The sequence below is a fragment of the Mustela nivalis genome (genome assembly GCF_964662115.1).
Source record: "Mustela nivalis genome assembly, chromosome: 16".
Taxonomy (NCBI): Eukaryota; Metazoa; Chordata; class Mammalia; order Carnivora; family Mustelidae; genus Mustela; species Mustela nivalis.
This window is the reverse complement of record NC_139035.1, coordinates 41,182,202-41,205,591: the sequence shown is the minus strand read 5'-3', so window position 1 is coordinate 41,205,591 and position 23,390 is coordinate 41,182,202. Positions and strand designations below refer to the sequence as shown.

The 23,390-nt window shown below is 54.9% G+C and overlaps 1 protein-coding gene across 1 annotated transcript in view; it reads right to left on the bottom strand.

Annotated features, from left to right (window-relative positions):
• The window catches only part of PKP1 (plakophilin 1), a 47,423-nt gene that overhangs the window by 3,911 nt on the left and 20,122 nt on the right, over positions 1–23,390 (bottom strand). The window contains exons 3-12 of the mRNA XM_082702565.1: positions 12,631–13,025; positions 10,106–10,250; positions 8,994–9,201; positions 7,992–8,169; positions 6,601–6,715; positions 4,806–4,961; positions 3,803–3,979; positions 2,396–2,549; positions 1,832–2,018; positions 1,133–1,217 (exon numbers count right to left, since the gene is read on the bottom strand). Coding sequence (XP_082558691.1) covers positions 1,133–1,217; positions 1,832–2,018; positions 2,396–2,549; positions 3,803–3,979; positions 4,806–4,961; positions 6,601–6,715; positions 7,992–8,169; positions 8,994–9,201; positions 10,106–10,250; positions 12,631–13,025 — 1,800 coding nt within the window. The remainder of the gene's footprint in view (positions 1–1,132; positions 1,218–1,831; positions 2,019–2,395; positions 2,550–3,802; positions 3,980–4,805; positions 4,962–6,600; positions 6,716–7,991; positions 8,170–8,993; positions 9,202–10,105; positions 10,251–12,630; positions 13,026–23,390) is intronic.

Here is a 23,390-nt window from a genome sequence, read left to right as displayed (position 1 = left end):
AGATCGCCGCATCCAGGGGCCTCCCTGGTTTCCGTCCTGCCAGCTGCCTCGGTGGTCCTCGGAACTGCCACTCACCTGCTCCCGCTCCTGGGCTTTCTCCTCCCACATGGGCTGTACTCCTGGCTAGGTGGTACAGCTCCTCCTGGCTCCTGGTCTTTCGCTATCTTTGTCCCCTAGGTGAAGGTCTTCTCCAAGCTTCTGCCCTTATTCTCCAAGGCTCACCCACACACCTGTGCCCCATGATGGTCCTGCCTGCTCTTGGGGCTTCCACCTGCCCTGTGCTCCTGTCTGGGTGGGAGCCTGGCCTCTCTCCTTGGGTCCCACCCCCGCACCCCAGTCCAATCCCCTCAGACTTGACCTCTTAAAATTGGAACTGCTCTTCCTCTCCCCGCAAAGCCTACTTGGCCTCTCCCCAACCGATCTCTTTCTGCGCATGTGACCACAGGCTCTCCAGGCTTGCACTTGAGCATGGTCAGTCTGGCCAGTCTGTCTCTTCTGCATCCTGTCCTTGTTCTGGCCTCAGCACTGTTGACGTCTCTGTCTAAAGAATGGTGACACAGGAGTGGGAGAGGCCGGTGTGGAGAGGTTTGGTGAACTAAGACCCAAGGTAGGACTTTGTGTTTGATGAGGTTGGGAGGCGTTGAGAACAGAGAGGAGTGAGGGTCACCACTGGACAAATCCAGCTGCCCCAGCATCTTTCGGTCCCCTCTGCCCTGCCCCTGGCAATGAGGGAGATTGCCAAATGTTGCTTTAATCATGACACTCTCTACCTAAAATCCTCAATGGCTCCCCAGTGCTAAGGGCAAACTCTCACAGAGATTCAAGGGGTTTGTAATCAAACCCCTCTGCAGCCACAGAGCACATCACATTTCCTCGATTCCCTCTGCCCTCCGGGCACTAGGCATCCTCCCAGAATTCTAGCCTAGGGGTTTGTTCGGAGTGTGATCAAGTTCATCGTCACACACATTGGTCTCTTAGCTCTGGTTCTCTCTGTCTGGAGTATAGCTCCCTCTCCCCCACGGGGTGGGGCGGACCATTCTGCCTCTCTCTCCTTGCCCCACTCGGACTTGATTCCGTGCAGGGGCAGTGCAGGAGGGTCTCCTGGGGAGGGGTCAACAGTGTGGGCCCTTACCTGTCTGAGGACTCCCTGCAGTTCCTTGCTGGACCACATGTCAGACAGGAGGAGGCGGGCAGCTTCTGCAGCCTTGGGTGAGGCACTGGGCAGGCAGGAAGTTCATTTGTGAGTTGAGACTCAGGGAGGCGTGAGAACGAGCCCCCTCCTCCCTCCTTCCCTCCCCTTCAGGTCTTAGAGATGTGGGAGGCCCCAGAGGTGAATGAGAAAGGAGCCCCATCAGGCTCGCTCTGCGCAGTGGGCAGGACCCCACGGCCCTGCCCACTTAGAGGTATCCTAGGATTTTCCTTGCGGGCTGTAAGAGGGAAGGTCCCCCAGCCCTTGTCGGGGGAGGAGAAAATCCCCTGGAGCAGAATAAAGTTGCCCCATGTAGAGTCTGCTGCTCCATGCCTCCTGCTGATGCTCTAAGGATCCAGTGTCCTCTGGTGACCCGCAGTGGAGAATGCACTGCCTCTGTCCCCTTTGTGCAGCCCCAGGGCCTGCCTGCTGGACTCAGCCCCACAGTGCTCCTGGCTTCTGGAACTTCTCTGCACCCAAGCTTGCCCCCGCCCCCACCCCACCCTGGCTCTCCTGTCTATTCTAGCTACTGCTTCCGCCTTGCCTCTGAGACTTTGCAGGGAGTCATAGGACGGCCTGCGTGGGATGAATGGTGAGGGGGTGTGGGGGGCTGGGGAGGAGACCGCCCGCTGCCCCGCCCACCTGCTACGGCACAGGTTGATGACGTTGTTGACCATGCTGCTGGTGAAGTACTGCTTGGCCATCTGTGGCTGGGACGCCATCAGGTTCCTCACAGTGTAGCAGGCTGAGGACAGGATGTCTTCTGAGTTGCTGGTGTTCCCAGTGTGACTGGTGAGGAGCCTGGTCACCTCTGGGAATACTTGGTTCCCTGAGAGAGAAAGCATTGGAAGGCAGGGGCTCAGATGACTGAGGGAGAGAGGCGCTGAGGGGCTCCCTCCTGAGGCCAGAGTCCCGGCTGCCCTCAACCAGATTCCTAGACAGGTGACCCCTCAAGGCTCCATTCTAGCTCCAAGTAAGGGGTTAGGACCCAGATGGGACCTCTGCGCACCTGCACCCCGGACCCCCATCTCCAGGGGACCTGCCCTTTCCTACCTCCATGCCCCTCGTGGGCCAGTTTCCCCTCTTGGAATGTGAGGGAAAATTTAGAGGGGGACCTTCCAGCAGGCTCTGGAAAGCGGGGTTCTGCCAAGTCCTAGCTGGTGGCCCGGGGGAGAGGGCTGACCAGATGCTGTGGAGGGCGCTTACCCATCGCACGGTGCAGCACAGGGTGGCGGGACATGTTGCTCAGGAGGGAGGCTCCGGACCTCACCACATCAGAGTTGCCAGATTGCAGGAGGCGAGCGATTTGGGGCAGGCCTTTTTCCTTGAGCCCAATCAACTGGCTCATGCCACTGGACATCTGAGGAAGAAGGGCCGAGTGAGGACCTAGCCTGTGGCTTCCCAGGCACTGTGGTGGAAGCAAGCCAGGTAATCCCAAATGAAAAAAACCCAGAATCTTTTCTCTTTCGTGTTGGAAGTGCGGACAAAGAGAGACACAAATTTGCTCATGCACCGTCAACAGACAGAGCACCCAGGCAGAAATGCACCCCGACCTCTCCTGACCTTGAGCTCTACTCCCGGATCAGCCTGGAGGCCAGATGGGTGATGAGAGGGAAGTCTCAGACCCCTTGCTCCCCGGGGCCCTGAATCGGCTCCCAGTCTAACAGAAGGGTCAGGTACCCCTGCTGAGCTGTGGGTCTCAGCTCTGCCTTCCTGACATGTCCCAGCTGTGTCTGCTCGCGTGAAACCTCGTGGTCAGTGATATTTGTCAATTAAAGAAGCATCGAACCACCTTCCAACTTTTCTACCTCCGGGGAAACCAACGCATATTTGTTGGGTACTTGCCTAGGACAAAGATGGGTAGGAGAGGGTCCGTGCCCACCTGGAGATACCATCTAGGGGCCCCTAGAAGTAGGCCAGCTCTAGCAACAAAGCCATCCTGGCTGTAATCTGGTCCCGGCTGGTCTGGAGTTCTTGAAGACCCCTAGACCCATCCTCTCATAGTCAAGAAAGTTCCTTCCTTACCTCAATTCACCCTGGTCCTGCTTCCAACTGATTCTCTTTTGTCCTAAGTAAAGATGAAGGATTGTTGGCTGCCTCCCCATCTAAATGCTTGTTGATTGCAACAGGCCTCCTATGGCTCAGGGCCATTCCGTCGTGTCCTCCAAACTATATTTGGTTTCAAAATCTCTGCTGATCCTGCCACATTTCCCTCTAGATCTGTTCATGCTCCAAACCCTCTATTTTTCCCTCTGCCAGTTCAACACCCAAGAGACTCTTCCCACCACAAACATACCCTTCATCCCTGTCCTCCACCCCAGACAGGGCCAGCGTGGGGGCAGGAATCACAACGCTAAGGGGGCTCTGTGGGTACAGACAGAATCCTGCAGGAGTGGGTTTGCTTTGCCACGGCAGGGCGGGGCTATTTCTCCTCCCTCATCTCCCCCATATCACATAGGACGTTGTCTCTATTCGTGCTGGCAGAACCGAGCTCTGCAGGCCACAGGTGTTTGCTAGGACTCAGACCAGGGACGTGCTCGTGGGAGAACAGGGAAGGGAGCTGAGCCTGCCCTGAGTTGGAGGAATGGGGGTGGGGCGGGGGCCACTCCTCACCAGCCCCTTGCTGGCGGTCAGGTTCTGCAGGGCCCCCGCGCAGGCCTCCAAGGTGGCATCTTTCTTGCTCTTGCCCATGAGGTTCAGGTAGGTGCGGATGGCATCTGAATGGTACAGCCAGCTGCTGCCCTTGGGGCTGGTCTCCTCCTCCGGGAGGGGGCAGTCGTAGTTGTTGTTCTGAGGACAAAGGGTAGGTCAGCAGGGAGCCTTGGGAAGGGAGCCAACCCAAGCCTTCTGTGTGCCTCCCAGCTCTAGGGTCCTGGGTCCTGATAGGAGGGACTGGGGAAGCACCTTCCTGGTGTCCCTTTTCTCACTACGGCAGCTCCGCAGAAGTGAGGTAGGACAGGGGACCTGCTCCTTCCGGCGGTCTCCGAGGGAGGCAGAGGACAATCTTGGGATCCCGGGGAGTGTGCTGCTGGCCACCCTCTGCCCAAACCTTCCAGCTGCTTTTGGGTTTCACACCATGATCCTTCCTCCCCTCCCAGAGTCAGACTCCGAGCCGGACCCACCCTGGGCCAGCAGGTGTGGCCCAGAGCCCAGTTTCCACAGTTGTACCCAGTGGGGAAGACTGACCCTCCCTCCACAGCACCCTCCTGCTTCTGGGGGACCTGGGAGGCCTGGGATCTGGTGGGAACCAGGCCAGAGAGGGCTTAGAGTCCTGGCTCCTCCAAACCTTCCAGGGAAATGGACAAGATGGGGTCAAGCTTATCAATCACAGGTAAGAGAGGATAAGCTCTGCCAATGAAGGGCAGGAGCTTTTGACCTCCGGGTAGTCTGAGGTCTTACAGTCTCAAGTACACAGATCCCCTCTGAAGACCAGACGAATGCCCTCTACGCAGCTTCTGGAGCGCGACACCAGCCTGAGACCAGGGCTTCGGCCTGGGCTTGGCCCTTCTTGCTGGTTTCAGGCTTGAGGGAGAGAGGAAAGCAGGCGCCGGGCAGCTGAGTCCAGCGGGCTGCCTGGTGGGGAGCAGGCCCTGACTCTGTCATCACCATCACTCACCATCGTCTTGTCGCTCTTGTTGCTGAAGCAGCCCGTGGAGGACTTCTCGGTGTAGGCGTTGCGCGCGTTGTACTCCAGCTGGCGGTAGCGGGTGGGCACCTCGGCGTCCAGGCGGTAGGACAGGTTGTGCAGGATACACATGCAGTTCTCCACGGACTGGGGGCCAAGCAGAAGTGTGGCACCTGAGCCCGGGCCTCCCCAACACCCCGATGGCATCCCGGGCTCCCCCACCGTCCTTGCTCACGAGAGAGAGGCAGCCCCTCAGCGGCTTCAGGACAGAGGAACACGGGCCTGCGTGAAAATCTCCCTCCCACCGTCATGCTCCCTGGGGTCTGGACTCGAACCCAGGTCTGTTGCTTCCTAGCTGCGTGAACTGGAGGGGCTTGCTTTACCTTCCGGGCCCCGGTTTTCTCAGTGGCAAAATGGGACTGAAGTCACCTGCTTCACAGGGCTCCTGGGAAGGCCTACCTGGAAGTACCTGTCACAGGGCCCCCCACACAGGAGGATACGACAGAGAGCGGCCACCGCTTCTGCGTGACAGCCACGGTACCAGTGGTCGGGCTGGGCTATTGAAGAACACACCTCTGTTCTCACACATTCTCCCTCGGGAGCCGCTGGACTTATCTAGGTTCCAAAGCCCTACGCCTGCCCCGTGTTGTAGCTGGCTCGTCCTCAGCTTCCAGCAGCAGAGATGCTGAACCATCCCAAGTCCACACAGGCAGTGAGACCTGCACCTGGGACTTGGCTGTGGCAGCTTCTCCTAGGCCTTTGCCTTTGTCCTCAGTTAACAGGCTGCTGTTTGGGCCAGCAGACTGACCGTCCAATGGCCCTGCTAGGATTTAAGGGACTCTGAGTCACTGGGTCTGGGTCACACAGGTAGAGGGGATGCTGCATCTGCAGCAAAAGAAAACATGACGACCCCTGGGACCTGGCTGAGCCTCCACGGGACTGTCTCTCTCCTGAGGCCCTGTTGTTACTTTCAGGGGAGGAGCAGGCCGCTGGGAAACTGTATGCCAGACCCAGAGCCCATGGTGTGCAGAGTCCCCTGGTCACCCGGGGACTGTGGGAACTCACTATTCTCCCAAGTTGCTGTCCTGCCGTGATGGAAACATCCAGCCTTCAGTTCCTCTTCCCTCCATGATTTTTCCTGTCTGTGTGTGCTAGTGTGTCCCAAAGCTCAAAGGGGACAGGAGGGCAGTCTGGCCAGTGGCCTCACTGGGGGGCAGTGGGAAACCAGTGTAGCAGAGGGAGCCTTGGTGCAGGTAGGATCCCTGGGGTATCAGTGGGGCTCCTCGGGGCCGTCTGCGGGGCTTGGCACTAGTGACAGTAATGGCTCACGGGGCGCTCTCTTGGCCACAGGCCCACTTTGAGTCTTGCTTATGAACTAACTGAGCCTTAAACCAACCCAGGAGGCAGACAGGATATGATCATCTCCACTGGAATAAAGTGCACACTGAGGAACAGAGATGTCACCAAGTGTCCGCATTCACACAGCCTCTAATCGAGGGACGGGGAGCTGCCCTGTAACCACTCTCCCCGGCAAGCAGAGCACTCTGCAGCCAGCCGTCCCCTTCACCGGCCCGTCTCTGGGCCTCTGTCCTGTCACTGGACCATACCTTAAAGGCCACCTCAAGGGAAGACCTGCCTCGTGGAGCCTGGGAGAGAAAAATGCCAGGACCTAGAGCCCAAGGAGCTGCCCTCACTGATTCTGGGGAGGCCCTGGGCCTTGGAGTGCTGTACCGAGAGGAGGACTGGGGTCCAGGGCCGGAGTGGGGCGCTGCCTGGGTGCGCTCACCTTGTCATCACAGCGGCTGGCGGCCACGCAGTTCTGGACATAGGCCATGAGGGAATCAATGAGCCCCGTGTAGTTTCGCATGGTCTGGCGGCCCGCATCGGCAGAGCTCAGGTTCCTGCGGGAGAGAGCCGAGAGGGGGTGAGGAGGCAGGGGAGGAGGGGTAGGGGTGGAGAGTGGTTGGGGAGCACGCAGGGAGGAGAGCAGGTGGCAGAAGGGGGCCCGAGGGGATGAGGATGAGGTTGGAGGTTTGGTAGGACGAGAGCAGAGCAAAAGGCACGAGGAAGAAGTAAGGAAAGATAATTCAGGCCATTCCGCCCCATCGTGGCTGAGGCTGGACGGGCTCTCATCTGCACTGAGCTCTTTCCACCCCTCCTTCCGCCCACCTGGGCCCCAGGCCTGTAACTTTTATGACCGTCGAGGGCTCTAATGCAGCTAGCACCCCAAGACACATGCGCTACCACTAGTGGGCACCTGTTAACGGGGGCTGGAAGCTTCCCCTGCCCAGTTTCTCTGTGGGGCCAGGGGCTAGATCTGGGAAAGGAGCTGAGGGGTGCTCGGCTGGGGCCACATGCCCCGTCCCTGTGGAAGCTGTGTTCTGCCCCAGCAGCGGGCTCCTTCCGGGCCTGTTTGCCTGGTGCCTGCCAAGTGTGGTTCCTGTTGCCACCAATAGCCCTGCAGCCCATCAGGTCCCTAACACCCCAGCTTTGCTCACTGGAGCCCACTGCTGGAGGCTGACAGGGAGGAGCCCCAGCTGAAACACCTCACCCCTCACTCTGCAGCATCCAGGAGCTGGAGGAGACAGACGCCATCAGAGCAGGGTATGATCCTCAAAGGAGATCCGTTCTACGGCTTCACCTCCATACCAGCACCCACAACCCAGCCTGTAACTGCACTCCTGGAGCGAGCGTACCCGCATCCCTCCTCCCTGCCAAGGGGGGACGCAGGAGACTCTGGGCAGAGCCGTGCCATCTTCATGCCGATGAAGGTGGCAGTTAGCACCATGGCTGGGAAGTGACTCATTAGGAGCCCATCAGCCGCCTTTTGTCTAAAAGCACACTCTTCAAGATAGTACCAGAAATGGATTTTTGGGAAACAGAGGAGAGGGAAATGGTTGAAGCAGTTTGGGTATTCAGATCTGGCACTGCCACTCTTAGATTTCTAAGAAGTCATTTGTGGTCCCTTAAAGGAGGTCATGGAGTCCCGATCCTTATCTGGGTGCAGGGACATCAGAAATACTGGGGCTCCGTTTCTTGGAGTCTGCCCGTGAAGACCAGTGCCAGGCAGACTGCATTCTATGTTCTCTTCCCTGGCTGGTCCTGCCCGAGATGGGGCTGCCTGGGCAAAGCCCAGGGCTGGGGCCAAAAGACTCCATGGGCATACTCTTCTCTCACCTCAAGCAGCCCGTGGCATTGAAGAAGACTTCAGGGTCCACCATTTCCCGGCTCATGTTGCTGTTGCCATCACACCAGCCAGAGAAGGGAATGATGACCCGGTCCGCCAGCACGGGCAGGGCATCGGCGATGAGCTCCTCCTTCAGCTCGTCAGTGGAGGACAGGTTCCAGAGCAGCCCTAGAGGTCGGGGACAGTCAACTCAACACATGCCAGGCCAAGGAAGACTCCAGGCAACAGGGGACCACCCTCCAGCCTCCAGCCTGCTTTGGCAAATGAATTCTAGTAAAAGGTCACCTTCTAAGTAGGCCTGGTTTATTTCACTTAGTGTCTGATTGTTTCCTGAGCCCACTTCCCAGCGTCTCAACAAGACTGCAGGTTCTGTGAGAGCAGGGAGCATCTAGAGTTCTTTATCTAGGTCAAAATTATGAATAGGGAAGGTGATCAGAAACACTGGATTGATTCATGGTTTTTTATATAAATGTTAGCATGCAGAGTCTTCTAATTCTATTTTCTTCCTAAAAGTTATTCCAGAAATACTGATCTTGGTTACTCTGTGCCTGGCCTCATCTTCCCCGTCCAGTCTGAGGGTTTCATAGTTTCTTCTGTCTCTTGTGCCCCTGACCTGAGTGCTTACCATATTGTCTGGACACAGGAAGGTGGTTAAGAACTGTTAGTTCCTGCTTTCATTGACTTCCCTTTCTCCCTGTCACCTACAGATCCCAGCCTCTGCTGAACAAGGGTCTTGTCTGGGCACTAGCCTTCCATGCTTTGCATTCTATCTTCAGAAAGACTTTGACCCCTTGCAGGTATGCACCATCTGGACACCACTAATCTGGCCAAGGCCAGTACCATGGAGGCTCCCAAGACCTCAGCCTGAGGTCAACTCTGCATGGCTGTGCTCTGAGCCAGCCTGGAGGGGCTGCCCCACACCCCATCTTGGGACTGCAGCCAGCAGTCCTGCCAACCCCAGCCCCGAGCTCTCCACAGCAGGGGCTCCCTACCGGTCAGTTGTTTCTGGATCTCAGTGCTCCCAGTTCTCCTCAGGAGGCTGACAGCCTCTCGGATCCCATTCTGCCTCCGGGTCTCCAGCTTGTTGGTGACGCTTCGGAACACCAGGTTACGCAGGGCCCCGGCCGCAGCCTGCTGGACGTTCTGGTTGGGGCTCCGGAGGAGGTCCACCAGCTTGCAGATGCCTCCCAGCTGATAGACCTGTCGGGATAAGGGGGCCGTCTTGCCCAGTTAGGGAGGTGAGGCTGATCTCATGGCTCTGCTCAAGGTGAGTCTTCTCAGACCCAAAGTCTACTGTCAGTTCAGAAATACTCAAGCCAACCAACATGAATGAGCAGGTTGGAATCATAGCAATGGGCCAGACCAGGAGCCAAGATGGATTCAGAGGCAAGTTCCCCCACCTCCTCGCCAGGAGACCCTCAGGAAAGCGCCCCTCTGCTCTGAGCCCCACTTTCCTCCTCTGAAATAGAGCAGTGAGGACCAGAGGAGGAGACAGATATAAATATACTTCAAAATCCTAAACCAGGACAGACGTAAGAGAGACCCTCCCAGGGGAACTCCTTCTCCTCTGGCAGGAATTTGGATGCGGGTGGATCATGGAATTTTTGGAAAACCCGTTTGTTTAGGGCACTACACCCTTGGGCTCAGCTGCAGAGCCCCAGAGGCGTCCTTCCCACCAGCCAGGCGCAGGAGGCAAGAACAACGCCTGGTGAGAAAGAGGATCAGCTATGAGAGGGGGAGAGAGATGGAGACCGAGAGGCAGAGAGGCAGAGACAGACAGACAGACGGTGGGGAGGGGAGTTGAAGGATGGAAAGCAGTCATGTTTTCTAGTGGCATCTGAGAAAGGGCATGTCTGTTGAACCCATGACTGTTTCTTCCATGTGACCAGTAGGGGAGACACGCTTGACTAATGTCCACTCACTAGAGGGTTAAGATGCTCAGCTGTGATCTTAGGCGATGCCAAGCACGCTCCTCGCCCCGGGCAGCCAGGCCGGGTGAGAAGGAGCAAGCGCAAATGCCCCCACCCATCTCTAAATGGGGTCAGGCTGACACGCCCAGTCCCTGCCCAGGCCTCCAGGGGGAGGAAGGTGTGCAGCCAGCTACCTGTTGTTTGGCCGATTCATCCTGGAAACAGGTGTGCTGGATGTAATAGGCCCCGATGGCCTGGTACTTCTCATCCTGGGAGCTCAGGTACTGCACAGCCTTGGGGATGGTCAGCCCACTGCACTCAATATCCTCGCTGCAGATCCTGTGGGCAATGGGCAGTGGGGTGGGCTCCAGGGTAGACTGGGGCTCAGAATTCCCCCCATGTGCCCAAGCTGCCACAGCCTGTCCATCCAACCACCCACTCACCCCTTCATCCGTCCATCCATCCATCCATCCATCCATCCTTCCTTCCTCCATTTTCCCTCTCTCTCTATCCAACCATCAATGCCTCCATCTCTCCCCAAGTCCAGCTAATTTTCTTACATAACAATTCTCACATCTGCTCCTTCTTCCCACCCTCACAGCCACTGCCTTCCTTCTGGCCATAATCACTCTCACTGGGACTACAGCAAGACACCCCCACAACTGGCTCTCTTCTCCAAGCTCCCCCATCCAAAAATTTCCTCCCTTTTTACCAGACTAGCACTCCTAAAACCTAGTTCGCTGAGTTGTTCTCATCAGTGCCTTCTCCATCCTGCAGGTTCAAGTGCAGACTGCTTAGACTAATATCCAAGGGCACGGGTTAAGCTGGACCATATGAAATGGCTGATAGTCAACCTTTTTGAGCCACAAAAAAAATTTCACGTTTCAATCTAATCGTTTGGCTCTGCTCTGCCCTCTGGCCCACGCTCCAGCCCCTCATGAGGTCAGCTCCAGCAAGACTCATCTTTCCACTGAGCACCCACATGGCTCTGAGGTGTGGCCGTGTCCCTTCCCTTCATAACACATGTGCCTCGCTGAAGTCCCCCTTCCCTGAACATTCCAGGGAAAGGACACCTCTCTTCTAGGAACCTCTCCAGCTCCTGTGATGTCAACTCTCGGGCTGCCCTTTCCACCTGCCTGTGTCCTGGTTCCCAACAGCGGGGGAGAGTTCCGGGGGGCAGTCCTTCCTGGGGCAGCCAGCCCCACCCCACCAGGAATCTCCTCAGCACTTCTAGAGGTGCCTTCTCGTGGGTACCGGGCTCAGTCCTGCCAGTAAATGCTCACTAAATATTCGTGGCTTTAGCGTGGCATCCTAACTCCATTTTGGGAAAAATCTCCCATGGAGCAGAGCTCTCTGGTTTTCTATCAGCAGCCCTCCCGCCCTGCGCTGAGAAAATGTCTCATTTGCCAGTCAAACATCAGCTCGAAATGGCTCATCATACATCCCCTTCCGTGTCTTGCCCAGACCTTGTCCTCTCAGGGCCTCTGGTTTGGGGCAATAAGCCAGGGCCTGTTGCTGCCCCGAGTCCTGCTCCATAGGAAAGGGTTTCTTAGTCCTTCTCCAACTCATCCTAAATATCCCTGATGGCCTCCGAGTAGTTAGGAGAGGTCCAGCTTTACAATGGAGTTCAGCTTATTATCGAAACAGTGCGACAGACTGGGGAAGAACACAGGGTGCTGCAGCAGCTGTGTGACCTTGGGCAGGTGAGTTAACGTCTCTGTCCCTTGTTTCCTCCTTGGGAGTTCCTGCACCTGTCTAGAAGGGACTATGAGGTTTAGAAACGAAGCAAAGCTCCTGGAACTCTAGGAAGAGAAGTTTATCAGGTGAGTGTGTGGCTCTAGGATAGCTCTGGGCTGTGTGTTCCTGGCTGTGTCTCCTACACTTACCACACACCCTGGAACATAGTAGATGCTTAGTAAATGTTTGCCAAATAAATGAATAAATGACCATTAGGTGGTGATAAGGAACAGTTTAGAGGTCTATGGAGCTCTGAGCCCTGGAGGGCAGGCCCAATGACCCCTAGAACCCTGTCCCATCCCCAAGCCACCCTGGCCTGTGGCTCTTTACAGGACACGTGCTTCATTTCCTTCATTCTCCCTGGGCCTTCAGGGTCGAGGGACAAGAGAGATCCTCTGTTCTTCAGCTCTAGATCCAGTTCCTCAGTTTCGATGTCTGTCTGTCCTGGTTGTCTGTTGTCCTATAAGGTGGAACATGGCCCCCTTGCCCACTGGCCACATCTGGGGACACTCCTTTGCTCTTCCAGAACACAGACAGAGACTTGCATGCCTAAGGTCACAAACTCTCCGTCCCCTGGAGGGCTTGCTAGAAAACACTTTGCCAGGCCTTTCCCTGAGTTTCCAAGTCAGTAGGTCTGGGGACAATGCAAAAATGTTCCCAGGTGATGCTGTCACTACTATTTTGAGGCACACGCTTGGAGCACCACCGGTCTAGCTAACCTTCTCTAATTAGCCCCACTCTGTTCATAACCTGTGACCCTTTAGAACCTACATACCCCAAGCATTTGTGTTAATGTCTGGACTCTGTCTCCCCCTTCACACTGAAGACTTCCTCAGTCCATTCCAGGAATGCCCCCAGGCAGGAACAAGGGAACTCTGGGGACCAAGGGGGTCCTTTCTATCATCAGTGTGCAGCCAGGCGGACAGTCTGCCCCCACCCTGACCCCCCACCCTGGCCCCCTGCCCAGCCGGGCAGCACTTACTTGGAGCTGGCCCTTGAGTGGCCAAAGGACAGGTCCTTGTTGCAGGACATGGGCGGGACATACACAGGTTCCTGTTTGGAGGTGCAGGAGGGTGGGCGCACAGGGCACTTCTTGACGGCCTTCTGGCCGCTGCAGGTGCTGTAGAAGCTGTAGCGGTTCTGGGTGGTCTTCTGGCCCCTGTTGCTCAGCGTGCCCTTGCGTAGGGTGCCCCGGGGGTCACAGTAGAGGTCAGGCTCGCTGCGGCTCGCCTTGATCTTCTGCATGAAGCAGATGTCACTGCCCGCGCCGGTCGTGGGACAGGGGCCCCGCTGGTAGTGCCGGCCCCAGTTCTCCATCTGGCTGTAGGAGCTGAAACGCCTGTTGTCATTCTCCCGCTTGAGGGTCCCGTTGTAGATCTGGTCATAGAAAGGAGGGAAGGCTCAGTGGGGATTCCCGACTGGGGCTTCTGGATCCAGCTGGCCAGGGACCCCATCCTCCCTGACCTCCGTAATAACGTTCATGGAACCCCAGGACGTTCAGAGTGGAAGGCCTCTTGGCCTCATCATCTGACATATTATTTTTTCAAACCACAGGTTGTGACCCATTATGGATTGTGAAATCCATTTAGCCGATTTGTGACTCTTAAAAAACCAGGACAGCGTGGTAGATGCTGGAACGGAAGCCCTCAGAGTGCAAGGCGTGAGGTAGAGACGCGTGCTGTGTTGTGGGCTGGGCTGGGCTGGAAAACACATTTCTTACTATGGGGGTGCAGGAACTCATCCAGTCCTACGTGGATGGCCCTGGCCAGGTGGGGAGTCGGAGGCCCAGAGAAGACGGGGACTTCTAACTCAGGAGGGAAGGGTGACACCGGACCTGCCCCTGCGTCCCCAAGTCCTTGCCCTGTGGTGCTGTGCCATTCCCAAATACTGGCAGCTTCCAACATGGCCCACCTTCCTTGTCCACTTGTACTCAGAGTGAGAGAAACGTCTCTTTTTCTGGCCAGGACTGTTCACCACTGTTATTTCCCTGCTGAACTCCTCGTGTTGCCTCCCTTGTGCTGGGCAAGAAGCAAAGGGTAACAGGCCCTCCAGGGGAACCCCTTGCAGGCCAGAGGGAAAAAAATGCTTCTGCTCCTGGGCCTTCTATGGCAAGAGCCCCGGTGTGCATGGAGTTAGGCCCAGGGGCTTAGGGTTGGGTGTGAGGGGGGCTTCCTGGTTTTTTAGTCAGGCTTGCAGGAGGGAGAGGCTGGGCAGAGGTTCAGTCTGACAGGAAAACATACGGAAATGAGGCAACCCCCAGGGGCTCTGTGCGAGCTCACCTGGGGATGCAGCCTCTCTGGGAAGAGCCTACAAAGCTGGAGATTCTGTGGGAAGGAGCTCGGACGGATCTGTCGAAGGGGGACTTTCCCAGGAGCTCCCAGGCTGGTGGTGGGTCTGCCTGCTCTGACTTGTCCTCAGACTAGGGAGTAACACTGGGCCTGTGGAGATGAAGTGTCTCCACACAGGGGCTGACTTGGACCTCACCTATGCTGGGATGAGCCAGGGCCAAGCCTAGCCGCCCAGAGGCTGCCTGCCTCACCCCCTGTGTGTGTGTTGAGGGGGGAGGGAGGTGGTTAGACAACTGGGTTATTCTCCTCCACACCAGATCGAGCCACCCAAGGCTGGGGAGGGCCTTCTCTTGGCCCATCCCCTTTCAGCACCCGCTCCGGGAGAGTCTTAGCAGGAAACCACCCATGGGTCAAGGTCCCAGTCAGAAGTGGCATCCAAAAGTCAGAAGCCACAAACTGTTCACCTTGACAATGGCGCTCTCATCTCCTCTACCTACATGCTCAGCTGGGCATTCGGGGGGGGGGGGGCATAGTTTTCTTCCCCAAACTGGGTCCAACCAGCCCACCCCAAAGGGAACAGGTGTGCAGGTGTTTGGGGAGGCAGAAATGAACAGCAATAGGCAGAGGGGAGGGAGTGAGACAATTTTCTGAGCATTTTTGACACGGAATGTGCACCTTGCACAAAATGTGCGATTAGGCCTCCCCTGCTTCAGGCCCATGGCCACACGCCTCAGCCCTCCATCCTCTTGGGGTGGGGGAAGGTGGGGGAAGGTGATGATAGCAGGGCAGGCTGAGCACTCCCATGGCGGGCTAAGCCTTAAATGGAAATGCAACAAGGAACTCTCTTGTTCTCAGTAAATGACACTCCTGACGTCAGCCCAGACACCTGATGAGGAGTACAAACGCTCATCCTGGACCCAACCCAGCGACCGTGTGATCATGCTGATGAAGACTGACAGAGGCTTTGGGCCGCTCCTGTGCTGGGAAAAGGAGCAATGGGCCGTCCTGCCAAGTCTCCGCGAGGGTGGGCTGCCTCGGGGAAGGGCGCCGGCTGCACCCGCCGGGGAGCAGGTGTGGTGGAGAAGGCAGGGCTGACCCTGTGGGACTGCATTTCCTGCCCTCCCCATACCAGCTGCATCTTAGTGGCATCACCCATTCCCGGGAGCCCCACCCCAGCTCCTTGTGTTATGGCTGCTGGAGGCTGAGGAGAGCCTTGGGTGACTCCCGTCACTTTACTGTTACTTGGACAAGTGGGGACCACACTTCCTCTTTGCCAGGCCCGTCCCTGTCCTAGTCCGGGGGTCGGGGTTTCCCTCCAAAGCTCAGACAAAGCAGGCCGTCACCAGCCTCCTTGCCTGTGACCTTTCCCCTTTGCTGTCCATCAGGCTGAAGGTTTGGGACTCCAGGCCATTCGTCCAGCTCCCTGGGCAGAGGCAGACTCAGTGGTCAAGGACACGGGCTCTGGAGCTACACTGCTGAGGCCGAGCCCGGCTATGTTAACGGCCCGATGGGGGGCCTTGGCCAACTTACTTGAACATAAAACACCTCAGTTCCTTTTTTTCTTTTTTTTTTTTTTTAAATCTGTAAAACTGGGATTATAATTGTACCCAGTATGGGGAGAGTCCAGTGAATGAATGTTTGTAAAGTGCTTAGAACAGTGCGTGACCTAAATGTTTGTTTAGTAGGCACATCTGTATCCCTCGGATATCTGTATCCCTGGGATCCGACCGTGGGTGGCCTTTCACCACAGCCAGACCTAAGGAGCCACCAGGTTGACACTTGGCGGGGAGTGTCAGGAGTCCAGGCCAGTCCAGGAAACGGGTATTCAGAGCCCCACACTAGTCTCACCCAATGGCCACAGAACCTGCCTCAGAAGGTTTCAGAAGGAAAGAGGAGTGAGGCCCTCCTGTACGGCTCCATGACGGAATGGAATGATGTGGTGTTTCTCTACGTGGGCACTGTCGGCATTTGGGGCTGGACAATTCTTCATTGTGCAGGCTCCCCCAAGTGCGACAGGATGTTGCGCTGCCTCTGGCCCCCGAGCCCTAATGCTAGCGTGCCTCGCAGTCATCATGACTAGCAAGAATGCCCCCACACATTTCCAAACCCTCCCTTCCAGGTCCTGAGCGAGCAGCTGCAGCCGGAGCGGAAAACACGAGGGGAGTGAGCACCCAGGTGCCCACAGCAGGTGGGAAAGCTTCACTGCCAGTGCCGGGTCTCCCAGGCACACCCCCATACCCAGATAGTGATCTGCTGGCAGCATCCTCTGCTTTGAATACAAAGGACAGTGAGACACAGACACACGCCCCTTGTCTGGTTAGCTCATGCTTCCTTGGGAAACTCCAGCCTCGTGTGGTATGGTCCATGCATCACACATCAGAACATTCCAGAGGCTAGAAAGTTGACTATTGTTGGGGCCAGAGATGACCCTCAACCAGAGAGTAGGCTGGGCTGGACAGCTGGGGGTGGGGGGGCCCAGGGTGTGTCCAGGGAGACATGTTACTCCACCTGGAAGACAAGTGAGGCTCTTCAGGAAGTCAACAGTTGGAACTACCTTCCAGGTGCCACAGAGAGAGCTGCCCTGAGCGAGGAGACTCTCTTAGCCAGGCCCTGTTCTGCTTTCCCTTCTCTAATGACTTAGGTCTTGTAATTCATCTATTTTCTCTCCTTCCCTTTGTTCTTGGAAAACTGTGGCATTTTATGTCCTGCTGAATGCTCCCTAGACCATATTCCTGTTCCTCGTCATGTCAGGAAGTGCTCAGAGGCCTACCCCCTCATTTTGCAGGCAAGGAAACGGAGTCCTGGAAGGTAACTAAACTAACACAGCCGAAGACCCAGGGCCTCAAAGAACTGAACACAGTCAGTTTCCCCTTGAAAGTCTCATTCAAAGGGGCCCGAAACTGGAAGAGCTCCTGTTGGCCCAAGATCATGGGACATGACAGTGACCAGTCATTTAGGAAGAGATGGCATGCTTCTGTCCTTCCAACTGAGACTCCTTTCTGACTCCTCCCTTCCCACTCCCATTGCCCAGACTGTGGCCCCAGTAAGCCTCAGGTCACTATTGGACAATTCCAGCGCCTCCCGCCAGCCTCCAACCCAGCCCTTGGGGCCCTGGTGCCTTCCTGGTGGTGCCATCCACTTGACCTTCTTCAGACAAAGCTTTCTGTGCTTTACAAGTCCACAGTATCTCTCTGCTTCTTCTTCTTCTTCTTCTTCTTCTTCTTCTTCTTTAAGATTTTATTTATTTATTTGACAGACAGAGACCACAAGTAGGCAGAGAGGCAGGCAGAGAGAGGAAGGGAAGCAGGCTCCTTGCCAAACAGAAGGCCCGATACAGGGCTTGATCCCAGGACCCTGGGATACATGACCTGAGCCGAAGGCAGAGGCTTTAACCCACTGAACCACCCAGGTGCTCCTCTCTCTGCTTCTTGCAAGGAGAACTCATCAGCTTGGTCCCCTTGCCTGTCCAGTCACCTCTTCCCTCCCCAATACATCCCTTTATGCTGTCTGGTGACATTGACCACATCCTGCTTCTGCCCAGCCTCTTTTCCATCCTGCATAGCTTTCCTTGCCCCTCCTCCCAAATGCTATGTTTCTCGAAGACCTCTTCCCCAGTCATCTGCACAGAGCCTGCTCTGACTCAACCAAGGCCCCTTCTTCAGATTTCTGTCATGCCCAGAGCCAGACTTCTTCAACTGCACACCCCCACTGGTTGTGACCTTATGTGTTCTTTAGTCGCTAATGCTTTCTGTCATCTTCCCCAAGCTCTCCAGGGAAAAGACGCCCTTCACTGTGCCTAGGGCCCTCAAGCAGGGCTGGCCTCACTAGAAGTGCCCAAAGGAGGGCCTTGACTTGCCACGGGAATCTGTGCCAGCGATGGAAATCAGGGCCGTTGGCACTGGGGTTCCCACAGCCTCCATGGGCCACAGAGGGTCCTTGACAATGAAACAAGCTGCCAGGAAGGCAGAGGGGTTCTGGATGAGGCAAGCCAGTCAGTGAGGGTGGCCCAGTGAGGCTTTTTCAGGCTATGCGGGTCCAGGATTCTTCCCTTTGCTCCTTGACCTAGGCCTTATTAGCTGGTTGGCCAAGCCTAGAGAGTTCCTTTCCAGCTCTGGCTGACCAGACAGAAGGAGTCAGGCATGTGCTGGGCAGACCAAGATGAAAAGAGTGTCTGTGTCCCCAGCTATTAGCCCATTTTGAAACCAAGCTTCTGCCAGCAAGGTGGGGCTGGCCAAACCGGCTCTCCGGCAGGACACACCCTGCTCTTCCCTCTGAGTCCCACACCCAGCACGGTGCCCAGCAGGGCAGCCTTCAGCAGTGCGCTCTCCAACGCCCTGCTCATGAGAGCGCGGGGCGCACATACAACTGCATGGGGTCCTCTGTCTCCTGGGCCGGGGGAAGCCCCTCCTGAGAAGGGACTCACACTGAAAATGCCTTGAGGACAGATTCCATTTGCTACTCCCCTTGTACCTACTGGTCCCCCCTCAGTGCCCATTTGCGGGCCCTGGTGCAGTAGGCATGCTCTCTTCCATCTTCCTGGATTTTGGTCAGGACTGGGCACAGCTGGCCAGTCACAGGGGGGCGGGGGGGGGCGGGGGGGGCGGGGAGGAGAGGGAGCTTCACAATGCGTGTGGCAGCTCTGTTCCTCTTCTTCTGGGGGGACTGGAGAGCACAAATCCTCTCTCAGCAAGGGCTGCCCAGGAGGGGGCATTCAGGCCCCAGGGCACAGGAGGTTGGGGGGAGGGGGTGTGGGCAGGGATGGCTGCTTACTCAGCAGCTGGAGGCATCGAGAGCAGAGAGCTGCTGGGCCTGAGTCACCAAAGGTGGGACTTGGGCAGGAGGAATGACGTTCCCTGTCTCCTCCTGAGCTCTGCACCCTCTCTGGCGGGGAGCAGAGGGTCCCACCCTGGGCTAGTCCTCCTTTCTTTCTCTGGCACGTGGCTTTGTGCAGCATGTGGAGAGCAGAGCTGCGCACCACTCACAAAACCCTGACATCCGGGCAAAGAGCAGAACTGTTCTGTTTGGAGGCTGCGGTGGTGGGTGGGTCCCTGCTGGGGAGCCCTTCAGGGCGGGGAGGAGCTCTCCCATGATTCCATCCCCAGCATCCTGAGTCCCGCAGTGCCTACTCAGGAAGGAACTCCAGTTTGCAAACTGAAGGACAGGGGCTGGTGGGTGTCTACTCAGACGAGGCACAACGGGAATTGGAAAAAGCCTGATGTCAGGTGTTGGGCAGCTTCTACCACCTGAATTTTAATATATACTGTAATATTATATTAAAATATATATTTCTATATATAATATATAATACTAAAAATATATTTCTATATATTATATATTATATTTAAAATGCATATTTTTATATATTATATATTATATTAAAATATATATTTCTATACATATATATATTTTATAATATATATCCTGTATATATAGAACCCCAACCCATGAAAGTTTTGGTGGGAGTGCAGAGTTCATCAGAGATCTGCTTAGTAATGATTAGTGTCCCTTGTCATCTTGAAAGGTGGAAGCTGGGAGCTGGCATTGATCAGGGGAGTAGTATGAAACTAGTGGGTGATTCAGAACAAGTTTTCTAAAGTATCTGGACAGCGGCAGCCCAACTAGGTAAGATCCTAAAAATCGCCAACTCCAGGCTGTGGCTTGTGGGTCTTTCAAGATGGCGCTGCTCTCTCCAGGGAGCTCACAGCTCCGGTGAAAGAGGCGTCCTGTCCTGATGGGCTCCAGGCTCTAAGTCTGCATCCCAGGCTGGTGGGAGGGTCAGGTCCACCGAGGCTCCTGGTGCTATCGGGCAACTGGGCCCAAAGTGTGCTTGGGCACCCAGCCCCTTGCAGAGAGCTGGTGCTCCATGATACCTGCCGTCCAAACAGACCACTGTGGTGCCCCCCAGCCAGCTCTGTCTCCATGCCCGGCTCCCTGCTTCACTGCTAGCCTGGGGGGAAACGTGGATTTTCTGAAAATCTTCTCCAGAACCTCTCCCCCTTCATAGCTGAGCAATGGGTTTTTCTCAGGCCCCGGAACTCCCAGGATGGGTTTGGGGAACAAGGACTTATGTTTCATGTGTACACTCTGTGTCATATTTGGAAAAAGAAATCCCCAGCAGGTGTTTACTACCAGTGAGAACCTCGGCCACCTCTCTTTCACAGGCTCATGCTCAGATAAGTCTGAGGCATGACTATCCTGCCCTCCAAGAGCCCCCTGTTCTGTGGCCACAGCTTCTGCCTTTTGAACCCAGGGGCTGATCCCATCGTCCCAGCAGCTGTTCATCCTGGGGAGAAGCCCTATAAGGTTTCAATGTGAAATAACTTCTGGAATCTGCGAAAACACATCAGCTCCTCGAAGAGCATAGTTGAGAGTCAGGAAGATCCCACTAAGCTGGGCACCCACCCACCCCATGCAAGCACTGGGGAAGGACTGGGGGAAGCTCAGTGGCCTTCTTAACCACTGCCCCCCACACATGAGGCCACGGGGTACATCCAGACATAAGAAGAGGAGGCCAAAGGCCATGAGGTGGGAACATCCTCAGGGGCAGATGCTTACTTGGCTCCAAACAGAGCTCCCTGGAGACCCTGCTAGTGGAAGGAAACTACTCCCACTGCTGAGAAGGCCAAGAATTTCACCTGGCAGGAGGAAGAGTGTGGCTGGCTCTCCCCAGGCTCGGGTGGTAGAGCTCCACTCTGGAAGGTGGGCCTGTGTGCCCGTGTGTGCTCCCATATGCACACCTGCCTACACAGACACACATCACTTTGCTGGCAGTGGATTGTGGTCGGGAAGATCTTTGGAAGTTCCTGAACTTATTGTAAAAACACCTTAGTAGGCATGACGCTCTGCTCTGTCTTGGCCAGGACCACAAGACTGAAAGTGCAGAAAAGTGACTGATACCCTTTCAATCAAATGCAAAGAGCTTCCCATTCATCATCTTGTTGGAGACCCCTGTGGGACGGCACTCCTGCCTTGTGCCTTGCCAGTGAAGTGTCAGGGCAGACGGCGACATCCTCGTGTTCTCTGTGAGCATTTATTAAGTGCATAGAACTCGAGGCTTGGCTAGGGCCACACAGCTAAGATGTGGCAGACCGTGACTCAAGACTCAGGTCTCCGACCTCCCTCCTGGTGTTTGTCTTCCAGCCACTCAGCTGCCAGAGCCTGGTGACATGAAGAAAGACTACACGGCCAAGAGCCCCTGCAGCTAGGGGGTACTCTGCAGGAACGCCACCTGTATCTCTGGCTAGTTGCTGGCCCTAAACTCCTAGGAAGCTCCTTGCCCAGGGGCTGTATATATAGGAGGTCTCCGCCGCCTGCTTTTGGCCTGTTGTGGGAGATCCTTAGAGACATTTAGGAAGAGTATAGCTCCTTAGCTGTGTGACACAACCTTACTGCCCAAAGACCTGAGCTAGATGTCCCTCTGTTCCAAGGGACACCAGTGGGCCAGGAGACCTTGGGGTCATGACAACTGGTCTGTCTTGGCCAGAACCACAAGAGTGAAGGTGCAGAAAAGTGACTGATACCCTTTCAACTAAGCCTTGCTCCAATGCACCACTGAGCACACACAGACTGGGCTGGGAAAGCAGGGGGTCATGTCAAGACCGGTGACTGCGGCTGGGCCTGGAGTTCCTGGAATTAGCCAAATCTCACTGAGCTTCTTCACGTTGAGGGAGTTGGGCCACCCTGCTTCAAGCCTCAGGGGCAGTCAGGAAGGAAAAGGGAGGGCTGGGCCATTCGCTAGCCCTGAACCCCACTACTCTCCCAGGCTTCCTTTCACAGCACCCCCATTTTGGTCCCAACATCATGGGGCCTCTAAGAGAGGATTAGGGCTGTAGGCAGATGTGGAGGAGGCCCAGGATTTCCCAGGGACCCTCTCCTGGCTGGCCCCAGGGAGCAATCCCACAGAGTTTAGTACTGACCAAGCCATCAATTAGTTCAGAGAACTGTAAACATTCAGTCAGAAACATCATCTTTGGGGGGCCTGGGTGGCTCAGTATGTTAAGTGTCCAAGTCTTGATTTTGGCTTGGGTCATGATCTTGGGGTCCTGGGATTGAGCCCCAGGTCATTCTCTGCACTTAACATGGAGTCTGCTTGGGAATCTCTCCCCTGACTTGGGCTCACTCTCTCTCTCTCCCAAATAAATAAATAAAATTTTAAAATAAAAAAAGAATCATCATCTTTACCTGAAATCGTAAAACTCCTAGAAGAAAACAGTAACCTCCTTGACATAGATCTTGGTGATAGTTTTTTGAATCTAACATCATAGCAAAAGAAATAAAAGCAAAAATGAGTAAGTGGGACAACATTATACTAAGCTCTTCTGCACAGCAAAGGAAACCATCAACAAAATGAAAAGGTAACCCACACTGAATGGGAGAAAATACTTGCAAATTATATAACTGATAAGGAGTTAATGCCCAAAATATATAAAGAAATCAGCAGGAAAAGACAAACAGAAATCTGATTTAAAAATGGGCAGATATGAATAGACATTTTTCGAAGGAAGACATGCCAATGGCCAAAAGGTACATGAAAAGGTACCCAACATCACTCATCATTAGGGAAATACTAATCAAAACCACAACAAGATATCCCCTCACACAAGATATATGGCTAGAAAGATAAGAAATAACAAATGTTGGTGACGATGCAGAGAGGAGACCCTTGTGCTCTGTTGGTGGGAATGCATACTCGTGGAAAACAGGATGGAGTTTCCTTAAATAATTAAAAATAGAACTACTGTGTGATGCAGTTATTCTACTTTGGGGCATTTATCCAAAGAAAATGAGAACACTAACTTGAAAAGATATGTGCATTCCCATGTTCGCTGAAGCAGAATTTATGATGGCTAAGACATGGGAATGACCTAAGTGTCCATCAATGGATAAATGGATAAAGAAATTGTGGCGTGTATATATATATATATATATATATATACACAATGGAGTATTAGGAAGCCATAAAAAGAATGAAATCTTGTCATTCCCCACACCATGGATGGACCTGGAGGGTATTATGTTAAGTGAATTATGTCAGACAGAGAAAGACAATTATCATATGACCTCTCTTATACGTAGAATCTAAAATCCATCTCCCTCAAGCCCCAAAACCCAAGAAAAAAATACACAAAAACCAAGCTTGTAGATACAGAGAACAGACTGGTGGCTGCCAGAATTGGGAAGGGGGTTGCTGGAGAAATGGGTGAAGGCGGGTCAAAAGGTTAAAAAAATATATTATCTTTAAAATGTTCCGTTAAAAACAAACTGTTCAGTCTGGCATGTGGCTGGTCACCTTGGGGAGGGGGATGTACTCTGTAGCTTTTTCCCTTGGCTCTCAGCTTTACCTGACCTGCTGGACCAGCTTTAGGCAAATTATCCTGCACGATGAGTTTGTGACCCAGAATCTCCCCAAGGGTGGGATAGGCACTGCTGGTGATTGTGAGGTGACGTCAGAGCA